The sequence below is a fragment of the Myotis brandtii genome, unplaced genomic scaffold (assembly GCF_000412655.1).
Source record: "Myotis brandtii unplaced genomic scaffold, ASM41265v1 scaffold420, whole genome shotgun sequence".
Taxonomy (NCBI): domain Eukaryota; kingdom Metazoa; phylum Chordata; class Mammalia; order Chiroptera; family Vespertilionidae; genus Myotis; species Myotis brandtii.
Window position 1 is genome coordinate 1,777,655 of NW_005366109.1, and position 14,744 is coordinate 1,792,398.

At 41.2% G+C, this 14,744-nt stretch overlaps 1 protein-coding gene across 1 annotated transcript in view; it reads left to right on the forward strand.

The window, feature by feature from the left end:
• The window catches only part of DNAH8 (dynein, axonemal, heavy chain 8), a 272,357-nt gene that overhangs the window by 37,885 nt on the left and 219,728 nt on the right, over positions 1 to 14,744 (forward strand). Inside the window, exons 12-17 of the mRNA XM_005873788.2 lie at positions 2,070 to 2,267; positions 4,562 to 4,638; positions 6,960 to 7,059; positions 7,656 to 7,775; positions 9,057 to 9,192; positions 13,539 to 13,726. Of these exons, the coding sequence (XP_005873850.1) occupies positions 2,070 to 2,267; positions 4,562 to 4,638; positions 6,960 to 7,059; positions 7,656 to 7,775; positions 9,057 to 9,192; positions 13,539 to 13,726 (819 nt within the window). The remainder of the gene's footprint in view (positions 1 to 2,069; positions 2,268 to 4,561; positions 4,639 to 6,959; positions 7,060 to 7,655; positions 7,776 to 9,056; positions 9,193 to 13,538; positions 13,727 to 14,744) is intronic.

Consider the following 14,744-nt stretch of genomic DNA (forward strand, 5'->3'; position numbering starts at 1 on the left):
TCAAACAAGCTGCATCATTTCACATTTTCATAAGCAACTTAAGGGAGTTCCAGTTTCTCCACATCCTTGTTAGCTCTTGTTATTATCTGTCATTTTAAATTTAGCCATCCTAGTGGGTGTGAAGTGGTGTCTTATTGTGGTTTTGATTTGCATTTCTCTGATGACTAATGAACTAATGATGTTGAACATAATTTCAAGTGCTTAATGTTCATTTGTAGTTCTTTTTTGGAGAAACTTCTATTCAAATTTTTTACACATTTTATAATTAATTATTTTTGTATTTTTATTGTTGAGTTACAAGAGTTCTGGGTATAAGTCTCTTATATATGATTTGCCAATATCTTCTCCCATCCTGTGGATTATCATTTCAGTTTCTTCTTTTTCTTATTTAATCCTCACCTGAAGATATGTTTTAAGTTTTTATTGATTTTAGAGTTTAGTTTTGTTTTCTTCTCACCCTGGACATTTGTGGGAGAGAAGAGAAGAAGTGGGAGGCTGGTATTGCTCAGGGGAGAGTTAAGGAACTAGAGGTAGAGGTGGGGGAGAGTCTTTACTCCTGGTGACACTGAGATGAGGGAATCATAGCAAGTTGAGAACTAGAGAGGATGCCAAGATTGGTGAGCAGAGGAGGAATTATAAATTGGCTGTCAATACTGAGGGGTCAAAACTTGATATCAAGAGAAAGCTGGTGAAAAAGCCAAGGCCAGGACAAACGAGCAGAAGGAGGGTCATGTTGGCTGACCATGACTGGCTTTTATATTGTTGCTGTGTGTATGGGGGTGGGGGGCTCACTGGCTAAGGTTGGGACCGACTGCTGTCCCTGTCTCTTGACCACCCATTATCCACAGATGGACAAAACAGAGGACATGTTCATGACAGGGATTTTGTCCCTGTCTCTGGCCATGGGGGTCAGGTGGTAAGGTAAGGGATAAAGATCAGAGTCTTAGGATAGAATAACAGAGCAAGTGGGTAGTTTTGTTCTCCAATTTGCCTTTTAAAGTTTTTTTTTCCTTTAGTTTTTTGTTAAGGTGAGTGGAGCGTACGTATTAGTAGGAAGCCCAACTATTTCTCATTTTATATAGGGTGTACATAGCGAGCTGTGAATTCCAGGTGGCCCATGTTTGCTCCAGGCTTGGCCTGGCTTCTAGGGTGACAATCGTTTTGGAAATGTACAGAAACAGTGACCCAAGAGTGACAGTTGTTCAGGAAGTGGTCCCTTTGGATTGACATGCGCAGGGACTTTGACTTCTGGTTCTGTGTTGTCTCCACCGTGCGTAGTCTGTGGAGGACTCCCCTGAGAACAGGTTTGGTTTCTGTCTGGGCGTTGGACAAAGGGAAGCTTTGCCCAAGGGCCAAACAGGAAGCAAACCTGGAGAACTTTGAGCATTGTTCTCCAAAGCAGGAAGCAGAACAGGGAATCACGAATGAAGATTAAGGAACTGAGTAGCCTGTGAACGTGAAAGGTTTTTTTGTGTGTGAAGTAGGTGGTGTTGGTACATTGAGATGGAGGCAGCCATTTCTGCAATAAAGTCCATTTTGACGATCTCCTGGGGCTCTTCTGGGGTCAGAAGTGACTACAGTCATTCTTCAGTCTTCTTGGGCCTTCCTTCTACCTGAATGCAGGGGAAAGGAAAACAGATGCGGATTTCTGCTGGTGCTACATATCAGAACTGCATGTCAGAACTACAGTGAGGGCAGGGGCAAGAAGAATGGTACAGCTTCTGAATCCAGTGAAATAATTTTCAGAAAATTCTCAAGAATAAAAGAATGAAATTATTTAGACATCTGCAAGGACTTTTACTGAAATTTATTTCCCCCTCCTTTTGAAATATAATACTAGTATGATCAAATTTCAAGATATGCTCAAACATCATCGATTTAAATAGTTGAAGAAGAGTACTGATTAGTGACAGGGATTTACCATCTATTTTATCTACTCTGGTTTTAGCTAAATGATTCTAGGGCCTGTTTCTTGGTCTGCTTTTTAATCAATGATTCCTTAAGAATTTACTCCAGGGAAAGGTGCTACTATCCCATTTTAAAAATAAAATAACACTTCTCTTTTTAAGATTACAGAAATGATAACTATTGTGCAAACATTCTCAGCCTTGAGTCATTCTACCATAGAGGGAATAGATATAATGGCAATAAAATTCAAAAATATATATCACGGGGTTAAGAAAAAGCAATACGACATTCTGGATCCAAGAAGGATAGAATTTGACACAGATTTCTTAGACTTCATGGCAAAAATCAGTGCTTTAGAGGTAAGTAATCATACATACTTTTACTTGCAATTAATAATATTGGAATTCACATATTTACTGTTTGTTATAAGTTACTCTTGCAAATGGATAAAAAAATATTTGCTAGTGTGATTAATTTCTTAACTAGTCCACAAAATATTTTCCGCCTTTTTTAAAGTGAAAAAAGGGGCATAATCAATAAAAGAGGTCAGTGAACAACCAACCAGAAGCCCTAAAGACTACTGTAGTTGGGGGTCATTTTTAGTTTACATGAACATTTGTTTTCGATTTTTGTTGTGTCAAGAAGCCAATGTCATTTTTTCAGTCCGAGGGGAAGTTCATCATTTTTGCTCTTTGTTTTAGTGAGAAAAGATGTGAGGACGGATTAGGAAGGTGCCTCACTCTCCCCTTGGCCTTGCACTTTACGGCCACATTCTTTCTGCATCCTAGAGGGCAGCTCTGAGAGGCCATCATCCTGTTTGTCATAGCGTCTGGGGCACCAGACGGATGAAGGGTAGTTAAAAATAATGCCTGGTACCATATTTCTCTCTTACCTTTGGACTTATATGGCTTTAGTTACTCTCATACTAACTGAGGTTAACCCCATGGAAAGGCCCTCTGCTTGCTACCCAATGTCTGGGAGACACAGGGAGGGACAAGAATATACTCTGTCCACTTCCCAAGTCTGCAATTCTTGGCATGAAGGTGAGGAAACATATATTTATATTTTCTTATTAAAAAGATTCTTTTAAAAAACTATATTACATGTAATCTGGGCAATATAAAAAGATAGATCCTAAAATTCTAGCAGCAGTTTTTCTTTTTGGCACAGACTTCCTTTCAGTTTTTGAAAGTGAGACTCTGATGTTATGATATATTATAGTTATTACTTTTAGTGTTTGGCTAGTCAGGCAAGGTGGGATTTTTGTCTAAAATGCTTTGCGAGTTATGTCTTTATGGCAATGGGAATTTGGACTTTTAAAAAAAACTTATTGCCTAAATCATTTTTATGATTCTTTAATAAAGATTATATGTTGTAAAAGGCTTTACTATGTGGTCTTAGATATAAATTTTAGCTCCCAGCATATTTAGAGGCCATATTAACTTTTTAATATTTTAAAAAGGTGTCAGTGTTTTAACTTACCTTCCTTTCCCAATGTTTGATTAACACTGTGTTTTAGGTTAGTAGACCATCTATAATAATAAAAGTGTAATATGCTAATTAGACTGGATGTCCTTCCGGATGTCCTTCCGGACGACCTTCCGGACAAAGCTGGGGCTGTGAGGGAAGCCCAGGTCCTGGGTGCCAGAGCGAAGCTGGTGTCAGCAGCTGGGGGAAGGAAGGCCTACTCTTGCATGATTTTCATGCATCGGGCCTCTAGTAACAATATAATCTGAAAGTGAAAGTAATTTAGAAAGAGTGTTTTAGTTCCATTGGTACCAGGAGTTTGGAATTCACTGTTTGGGGTGGTGTGAGTTTCAGAAGAATATTTTCTTCTTGTTTCTCCTTGGCATGGCAAAGAGGTTTCTGGGAGCAGTGATGTTGGACAGTGACACCTGTTGATTCTGGGTGTCCATAGTGTCATCACATTGCTCTACCAATATGCTTAGAAATTCCAAATATCCCAAAGAAATGTGCTTGGTAAGGGACACTCACTCCTTTCAAAAATCCTCTAGGTCAGTAATTTCCCAAAACAACCACATATGTAATTTATAATTTTTCTAGTAGCCAAAAGAATAATAGTTAAAAGAAGCAGGTAAAATTACTTTAATAAGATATTTTGCCTGGCCGGTATGACTCAGTGGTTGAGTGTCAGCCTATGAACAAGGAGGTCATGATTTGATCCTTGGTCAGGGCACATGCTGGGTTGTGGGCTCAATCCCCAGTGGGGGGTGTGCAGGAGGCAGCCAATTGTTGATTCTCTCTCATCATTGATGTTTTTCTCTCTCTCTCCCTCTCCCTTCCTCTCTGAAATCAATAAAAATATATTTTTAAAAATAATATATTTTATTCAACCCAACATATTAAAAATATTAACATTTTGATATATCATCAAATATAAGAATCATTGAGATATTATGCATTCTTTTTTTGTACTAAGTCTTTGAAACCTAGTGCATATTTTATACTTACAGCGTATCTCACTGCTAAGTAGTGAGTGCCAGCGGCCATCGCACTGGGCAGTGCAGTTTTAGATGCTTAGATGGTAGGTGTGTTGAAGGCTATATTGATTCTGTAGGAAAATCATTAAATGTTGTTAAACAAAACTAATCTCTTAATGCCAAGATCATTAAATATCAACATTTTATTTTAGGTACAAATACAGGCCTTTATGAACAGTACTTTTGGAAAAATCTTATCTTCTCAGCAGGCTCTTCAGCTGCTTCAAAGGTATTTATAATCCATTAAGCAGCATAATTTCTAGTCGGCATAACTTTATATCTGAAAATACAATTTCAAATAAGATGTTTTTGGAAATCTCTTCTAGATAAACTTTTTAAAAAGATTTTAAATTTATCTTGATTGTTGAAAGTATTACAGATGTCCCTTTCCCCCCCCCCGAGGATTCCCTCCTCCCCACTCCCATCCCCTCCCTCCTCGGGCCTTAACTGTACTATAGTCTGTGTCCATGGGTTATGCATATAAGTTCTTTGGTAAATCTCTTTCCACTCACACCCCCCTTCCCTCTGAGAATCGTCAGTCTGTTACATGCTTCCATGTAAGATTCTTTCTTTGTCTTAAGGCAGTTTCTTTTGTTCTTTAGATTTCACATAGAAATGAGATCACATGATCTTTGTCTTTCTCTGACTGGCTTATGTCACTTACTATAATACTCTCTAGGTCCCTCCATGTTGTTTTAAAAGTTAAGAGATCCTACTTTTTCACAGCTACATAGGATTCCACTGTGTAATGTACCACAGCTCTGTTATCCACTCATCTACTTTTGGACACTTGGGCTGTTTCCACATCTTTAAAAACCAAAACAAACTGAGTGAGGCTTTCTCTCCGACCGGCTCTGGTCTCCCTGGTGGCCAGAAGCTCTGCTGCTTTTCACAGCTGGATGTTATGTGGGTCACTGTTCCCAGCCCTGTTACTCTGGGCTGCAGAGTCCAGCCTCTGTTCCAGGCCTTGATCTTCTCGGGGAAAAGCCCTCCTGTAGCCAAGGGATCCCTCTGTACTCTGGGCCGGCCGCCCGAGGAAGCGGGGTCAGCCCCTCTTGCGGGGTCAGCCCCTCCTGCGACGTCGCCCTGCCTGTCAGTCTCCAGGTGTTTTCTATGTCTCCTTCTCAGCTGGACCTTAGTTGGTAATTACGGGTGAATGTTCTCCAATTGAGTTTTATTTCTAGTCTGACCCTGGGAGGAGGTGCAAGATTTGGCCACCATCTTCTCTCTCTTCTTCTAGGTAAACTTTTGAACTCAGAAACATTGCTTTTTCAGTTACCATTTAATAGAATGCTAAAAATTTGAAATATATTTTTTGCTGAATTTTTTTTGTAGCAGACAGTCTTTCAATAAGAAAATGAAATATTTTACATCTTTCCCCCAGCTATATGATATATTTGAGGCTGGTTTCATAGGTGTTACTGGAAAGGGAACAATAATGTTTAATTCTGCGTGCTGAAAAGATTTTGTTTGGACTTTTAGAAAAAAGTGCAATTTAGAGTAGCAGATCTCCAAACTCCCATCTTCCCTCCCGAGTGCCCCTGCCACTCCTGTCCCTCTGTTCCCGACAACAGTGACCTCCGAAAGGGCAGGAAAGCCTGGACGAGAGGGACGAGCTGGACTCGGGGCTCTTTGCTTCCAGCTCGGAAAGGGCTCATGACCATGTTAGGGACCCTTTGGGAACCCTCTCCTGAGAGCCCGTGGTTCTGGGCTTGGGCCCAGCTTTGCTGTAGTTGCATGTCTCTCTAACTATGGATAATATCAGTGAGACCTTACCTTATGAGACCATCATAAGAGTCAAAACAGATAAAGTGGTTTTAACGCGTGACAGATGGCAGGTTCTACTTTCTTAGTGATTTCTCTCTGTCTCTTTCCTTCTGTCTTTGCCCTCCCCCGACCAACCTATACTATACTGGTGTTAATTCACTTTATTATCAGGACCTTCTGGTTCCAGCCCTTCCTGTGCGTCACTGGGTCTCTAAGTGAAAGTGATATTTGGCTGACAAAATCATTATTATAATATTATTATTCTGGCTATTTGGAATCATGTGACGTTAATATTGGCAGAGGGATAGTCAGTGTGCTCCCCTCCATCTTTATGAAGCCACCCCCCACTCACCTTTTCAATCTCAGTTTAATGTCACTTCCTCAGGGAAGTTTTTCTTGACTTCCCAGACTTGGCTGGGTTCCCTGTTAATATGCATTCCTGGCACCCTGGTAATTTAAATAATTATTTATGTAACTCTTGACCGATAGCTCCCGTTTCCATAAGATAACAGACTGCAAGAAGTCTGGAACCATACTTGTCTTGTTTCCACTGTATCCTACCTAGCACATGTAGGAGGCCTGATGTGAATATTTGTCAGTAAGATAACAGACTGCAAGAAATCTGGAACCATACTTGTCTTGTTTCCACTGTATCCTAGCACATGTAGGAGGCCTGATGTGAATATTTGTCAAATGAGTAAAAGAATGGATTTTTAGGACTGCAGCAGTTCTCAAGTATGTTTCTCATTTACTTCTTAATTCTTCACCTTTAATTACTCTTAGGTTCCAGAAGCTGAACATTCCCTGTCTTAAATTAGAAATAAATCACACAATTGAGCGTATCCTTCAATGTTATGTGGCTGAACTCGAAGCTATTAAGAAGGCAAGTATCGTGTTTATAATAAAGACAGGCACTTTAGTACAAAAGCAAAAGCATTCAGAAAGTATTTGCCGTGGTTATATTGTGCTAAGCAACTCGGGAGCAGTCCTGTCACTGCGAAATCCCTCTGACGTCCCTTCTCAGTGCGGGAAGGGCTGACCGGGGATGTCACTGGGAGGCCAGGCTTACATCCTGTGCTCTTAGAACTGCCTTTGCGTGACAGCATCCATGCGTGCATCAGAAAGCCCATTAAGCCCATAGAAGTACGGGCTCTGGAGACTATTATGATAGGTATAACGTAGCAATGTGCTCCCTCTTTTGCATACTTCTTTAAAAATTGAGATAAAAGGCAGAAAAAACATACATGTAATGGGAAAGAAGGGTTAGAGATCATTAAGTGTCATATATTTTAAACATCATAGTTTCTGAATCTCGGGTTATTATCTCTGAAGGGTGTTTCTATATTTTTAATGACTACCTCCTTGGTATAAAACATGGGAATAATGGCAAAACATCAATACAAGTATAGCTTTATATATATTTTTTGCCTTTTTCATCATATTGAATTTCAAACATTAATACCAGCTCTTTCATTACAGCTTTATCATTCTCAAAAAGATGACCCCCCTCTGGCTCGCAACATGCCCCCAATAGCAGGAAAAATACTTTGGGTGAGGCAGCTCTACCGCCGGATAAGCGAGCCCATCAACTATTTCTTTGTAAGCCAATGCTGACATTAACAGTATGTGGACTGGGGTTTTGAATACAAGAAATATATTTGATCTCATAGTATTTATGTCCAAGAAAGTAGTTAGAGCTCATTATTTTACGGGTGAAGAAAAATTAGTTTATAAGTATGCTTGTGAGACATTAAGCCAATTGTTTCATGTGTGGTAGATAAGCCCGTTTCATTACAGTTACCTCTAAGAGGGTGAATCTTAAACTTTGTGACTTTTAATAAAACAGGACACTTTATAAAGGCTTTAAAAATTGTTTTGAAAACAAAAACGTACAGGCCAAGTGCTGAGGTTACTTCTGTGTATTAGCAACGGGGAGGCGAGGCGCAGTCTCTTCCTGTATGAGAAACTGAGACCTAGAGCAGGGAATCATGAAGGACATTCATTCTCGGTGTCCTTAGGAGTATTCGATTTCCGAAAAGCACCAGGATACTCTTAGGCTCTGTTGGAATTCTGAAATTGCCAGTTTGTCTTCTCTTTGTTTTTTGTTTTTGTTTTGTTTTGTGTGGGTTTTTTTTTCTTTTGCTTTGTTTTTTAAAGAGACAGAGCTACAGAGTGGAGATGGTTGGCTTAGTTTTGTGTCTAGTGCCTAAATTCAGAACAAAATGCTACCAAAATATAGTCTTGAGAGTAACATTATAATTCAAACGTTATTAAATATTGAGCTTTTGTTGTTTGTGTTTGGCTACTATCACTTATTTAACTGTCCTCAATATTAAAAAACATTGAAACGCTGGGCTTACACAGGGGCCAGGATGGAACTCCATTGCTGATTGACTGTTTTTGACATATGTGGATCAAAACATAAAATGTGCAGTAATTTGCATAAACAAATTTGGTTGTGTTCTTGAATATTGGGATACTGTTTTTTGGTGCTGGAACTTAGGACTTTGTCCTGATATCCACACTTCAAGGGAGATCCGTCCATCGCATCTTGTCCAGAAAAGTAAGAGGGAGACAGCCGATCAATGATGCTCTCTCATCATTGATGTTTCTATCTCTCAGTGCCTGGGGCTGGCTGCAGGGCTAGCCCTTTCTGTTTAAATCCTTTATTTCCTTCTCCAGTTTCCCCCTTCTACATAATGCTTCTCTACTTCCATGGCTAGCTTGTACAGCCTTCCTCATCCCTGTTTTACTCTGAGGTAAAATCTGAATGGGTAGCACAATTATTTGATGCCATTTTAAAGACAAACAGCTTTATGATTTGCATGAAACGAGCAACAGTCTTTTAACATAAAGCTTTCTCTTTCCCTTAAAAAACAGAAAAACTCGGACATTTTGTCAAGTTCGGAAGGTAAGGCTGTCATTCGTCAGTATAACAAGATTTCCTACGTGCTGGTGGAGTTTGAGGTGGTCTACCACACGGCCTGGACCAGAGAGATCTCGCAGATACAGTACGGTGGGTGCGCGGCTCCGCTCCCCAGGGGTGTGAGGGGACTTTGGATGAGTTCATGGTTCTGGGGAAGTTTTACATCTCTTCCATGTAGTCTTATGATGGTTGCATTGAGATTTGGGGGTGATACAATTATTTATATCTTTATAGTTATTAATAATCTGATCTTTATGAGCAAAAATCGTCATGACCTTAAAGTTGATTTGCTTGGATTATGACTTCCTCCTGAAAAAAAGTATTCAAAAGTAAATATCAAGACTCATTATAGATATTTTTCCATGGATTTAGGAAAGTTTTCATATTTCGTTTTATCATGACATAGATTCAAATCTCAGTCCCAATCAGTGGAGAATTGCAGCTTCCCTCCCTCTCTCCCTCCTTCCTTCTCACCCTTCTCTTCCTCACTCCTCTCTTGTCCCCTCCCTTCCTTTCTTTCTTTTTCTATAACTGAATTTAACTTCAGTTTTGAGCTCCAGTAAATTAAGAGTATTTGGCCTGCTTGGCCGGTGTGGCTCAGTGGTTGAGCATCAACCTATGAACCTAGGAGGTCACGGTTCAATTCCCCGTTAGGGCGCATGCCCGGGTCACAGGCTTGATCCTTAGTAAGGCATGTCAGGAGGCAGCCAATCAATGATTCTATCTCATCATTGATGTTTCTATCTCTCCCTCCCCCTGCCTCTCTGAAATCATTAAAAAATATATTTAAAAAAAATAAAAGAATATTAGGGCTGGTCCAAGTACCTCTGAGGGTCCAAGTATCCTCAGGCACCGGGCAGAGTTAAGTGTGAGGCAGAGGATGGTGATTCTCAGCAAGCACCCACCCACGCTGGCATCATCTGGGGTGTTGTTATTATTGTGTGGGCTCAGCTGTTGGCCATGCTTTGTCCCACCTTAACCTTAAGCTCTTATCTGTAACCTGGTGGAACCCTGGCCGTGTCCCCTGGTAGGAAGCTTTCTCCCTCCCACCCCGGGATCTCCGCTTCAGCAGAGCACAGAATTGCAGGCACAGGGAGCACAACTTCAGGGGGTGGGTCACCAGGAGTGACAGTGAGAGGACCACTCCTACTTCTGTCTCTTGGTTCCAGATCCATTTACTTGAGCAGTTGGGGACACAGCATATATGCGGGTGCTTGATTCAGTGCACACCGGCATTCTGGAAGACAGGGCCCCAACCCCGCAGGGTGTCTTCCCTAACTGGCACCTTAACCAAACCTTTAATAGGCCTTCTGTCAGGCCATATGCGAATGGCGGCCAAATGGATCCCAATGAAAGCCTGCTAATGGACCAACGCGAAAGCTTACACTTCACACTATGGAAAAGGGCAAAAGAGAATTTTTAACAACTGAAACACGGAGCATGTACTAGCTAGCTTCTGCAATACGATGCACTTCCCTACTTATTGTTTTGTCCTGCCGGTCTTTCCTCTCATCTGCACATGTTCTAAATCAAGTTCAATAGTCACCTGTTCCGTCCAGCCCTTCCTCATTCTTCCCAGCAGAAAGTAATGTCCTCCTCTCGAGCCCTCCACGCACTGTCTGCAGTTCTTTCCCAGGACACTTACTGCTTTACAGACCCATCTTATCTCCCCTACACATTCCAAGGATACTCTCTCTGTCTGTTTCATCTTTGTCTCCTTTAAATAACAGTCATATCTAACATCTATATAGTGCTGACCCTGTGCCAGGCTTTGTCTAAGTACTTTACATATACAGCTAACTGCCTTTGATCCTCATGGCAACCCTTTGAGGAACTATTATTGCCCTCATCTGACAGATGAGGAAACCCGGGCACTGAGAAACCATTAGCTGACTTGCTCAAGATCACACAGCTGGGAAGTGGCAGGGCCAGGATTCAAATCTGCCTTTCATGTGCACACAGGCTACTGGGCAGGAATCGCTCTGAAAGGCTTCTTGTTGATACAGCGGTGTGACGATACAAGTGTATAACGATAGTTATACAGGCACTCGGGGTAATAATTGGAGACCTAGTATCAACCCCTGTAATGTTTCTCTACTGATGACTCACCTGGAAGGAATGTTCACTCAGCCCTGGGGAGGGCTTCCAGGCTGTCATTGTTAGTGGTCTTGCTGCCCATTCTGTCCTGTCACAGAAACTCAGTACAGCCCTAAGGAAGACAGATTTTATTAAATGAATGTCCAAGGGTTCATTTAGACTTTAACTTGGGAAGATAAATGATTTCTAGTTCAATTTTTAAAAGATTGCAAATAAATTGGGTAAAATTTTTGGTTGAAATCTCCATGAAACTAGGATCATTAAAACTAATTTTATAGGATGAGTAAAACTCCAGTAACTTCAAAGAGATATAAAGACTCTTCTATTTAAGTAGATATTTGATGCAGCCACATATGGTGCAGTAATATGAAGCTTGGAAGATACAGTGGGCATCCTCAAGTTAGTAGTGTTTGTTAATATAAGATATATTCAAGCTCATACATACTTATCTACAGGTGTGTGATTATTTTTTATCATCCTATATAATAAAAGCCTAATGTACTAAGTGTCCGGTTATCCGGTCGTCCGTTCAATCAGTCAAAGCGTAATATGCTAATGATATGCTAAGGCCGCTCAACCGCTCACTATGACGTCCACTGACCACCAGGGGACAGTCAACCAGTTGACCAGTCGCTATGATATGCACTGATCACCAGGGGCAGACGCTCCAACCAGTAGGTTATTTTGCTGCTGGGGTCTGGCTGATTGGGACTGAGCGAGATGGGCCGGACATACCCTGGAGCCCTCCCACAGTTCCTCCCTGGCTGGCCAACCTCCCATGTTCCTCCCCGGCCCCGATAGTGCACCAGTGGGGTCCCTCAGCCTGGTCTGTGCCCTTTGGCAATCCGGGACCCCTCAGGGGATGCCAGTTTCGGCCCGATCCCGCAGTCCAGGCCAAGGGACCCCCCTGGTGCACGAATTCATGCACTGGGCCTCTAACGCTATAACAACAAATAATCTAAGGCTCCTCAGCATGAACCTAGGGATTCATAATAAAAAGCATATCTGAACATGCCTATTTATATTAATAATGTTCAATAGTAGTTCAGATATAGTGTTAAAAAATCTCCCTCTGTATTTATTCTAGGAGTTCACAGTGCAATGGTGTTCAATAAATATTTCTTACTGATATTGATCCTAGTTGTCAGAAATTCAGGATGGAGATTTCATTCAGATAAACCTCCTTAAAGAAGCCAGTTTGGGGTTAGGCATGGAAAAAGGTTTGGGAAATCTGTGAGGTGTTTCATATTTTCATAGTTGTGCATATCTTCCAGTTCTCTCCTAGGGGTTCAATCACCATCTGTGAAAATAAACTAACATGGTATTATAGCTTTCTTAGGCCCACCCTGAAAAGTTTTGCAGCTCATAGCACAAGGGCTAGCCATTCTTGGCCCAATTTCCTCTCTTGATTTGATTTTATGGCCTTATAGACACTCTGCATTTATTTATCTATGTCTTGAGCACCTACTGTGTGTCAGAAACTGGGATATTCAATGCTATTGCTCTGTCCTTAAGAAGTCAGCAGTCCAGTCTGGCCCCCATGGCTCAGTGGTTGAGTATCATCCTATGAACCAGGAGGTCAGGGTTTGATTCCTGGTCAGGGCACATGCCCGGGTTGTGGGCTCGATCCCCAGTGGAGGGCCTGCAGGAAGCAGCTGATCAATGATTCTCTCTCATCACTGATGTTTCTCTCTCTCTCTCCCTTCCTCTTTGAAATCAATATATATATCTATATATATCTATATCTATATATCTATATCTATCTATATCTATCTATCTATCTATCTATCTATCTATCTATCTATATATCTATCTATACAGATAGATAGATATATAGATATATAGATACAAACACACACATACATACATACACGCACTAGAGGCCCGGTGCACTGATTTGTGCACTGGTGGGGTCCCTCGGCTTGGCCTGTGGGGATTGGGTCAAAACCAGATCTCTGACATACCCCAAGGGGTCCCAGATTGTGAGAGGGTGCAGGCCAGGCCAAGGGACCCCACCAGTGCACGATTGGGGCCAGGGAGGGACCGCAGGAGGGCTCCGGGGCATGTCTAGCCCATCTCACCCAGTCCTGATTGGCCGGACCCCAGCAGCAAGCTAACCTACCGGTCTGAGCATCTGCCAACTGGTGGTCAGTGTGTGTCATAGCGACTGGTCAAATGGTGGAACGAACGGTTGGACACTTAGGATATTAGGCTTTTATTATATGGGATTTTTTTTTAAAAAAGTCAATAGTCCAGTGGGGAAGATAGGCATGTGACATAGGGCTGGAAGCAGAAATAAATCCAAAATATCTAAAGTAAAAAAAATCGTTTATTTGTAGCTTTACAAGCCACACTTTTTGTGCGACATCCAGAATCAGGGAAGTTGATGGTTAATTTTGATCCCAAAATTCTGGAAGTTGTTCGGGAAACTAAGTGCATGATAAAAATGAAGCTGGAGGTACCAGATCAGGCAAAGAGAATGTTAAAGCTGGAGAGTAAGTTGAAAGGAGATAAATTGCATTTGCAGGTAAGATAAATTATATTTTCTAATTAGTTTTGAAGTGGTTTTTTTGGGGGGGGAGGAATATAGTATTGCAGTTTTACTGATATGGCTTTGAGGGGGAAACCTGTTACTCTGTTGATTCTTTTTATTTTTCAGCTTTACTGAGGTGTAATTGACAAATAAAAATTTTAAGATATTTAGTGTACAATGTGATGGTTTGATATACATATGCATTGTGAAAAGATCCCTCCCATTTAGTTAATTAACACATTCAATACCTTACATATATACATATGTATATGGGTTTGGTTTTTTTATGTGAGAACATTTAAGTTCTACTCTCTAAGCAGATTTCAGTTATACAACACAGAGTTATCAACTATAGTCCCAGTGTTAGACAGTCGCTCCCCAGACCTTATTTATCTTATAACTGAAACTTTGTACCCTTTCACCAACCTTTCTCCACTTCCCCCTTCCCCCAGGCCCTGGCAACGACTTTTCTACTCTCCATTTTTACGAGTTTTTTTTTTTTTTAATTCCACATCTAAGTGATACCGTACCGAATTTGTCTTTCTGTGTCTGACTTATTTCACTCAGCATCAGGCCTCAAGGTCCATCCATATTGTCGCAAGCGGCAGGATATCCTTCTTATTTCCATTCCTTAGCTATTGTGACTAATGCTGCAGTTAACGTTTCATTTCCACAGAAGTGGATTGCTGGATCATATGGCATTTTTAATTTTTCAGCAACTTCCACACTGTTTTCCATAGTGGCTGCACTAATTTACATTCCCAGCAACAATGCATGAGGGTTCCCTTTTCTCCACATTCACCCCAACACTCGTTCTTTCTTTTTTTTCCCCTTAAATTTAAATTCTTTATTGTTGAAAGTATTACATATGTCTCCTTTTCCCCCCATTGACCTCTCCTCAGCTGTCCCCACCCCCCAGCACATGCCCTCACCCCACAACTGTCTGTGTCCATGGGCCATGCCCATATGCATGCATACAAGTCCTTTGGTTGCTCTCTTACACCCCCCCCCC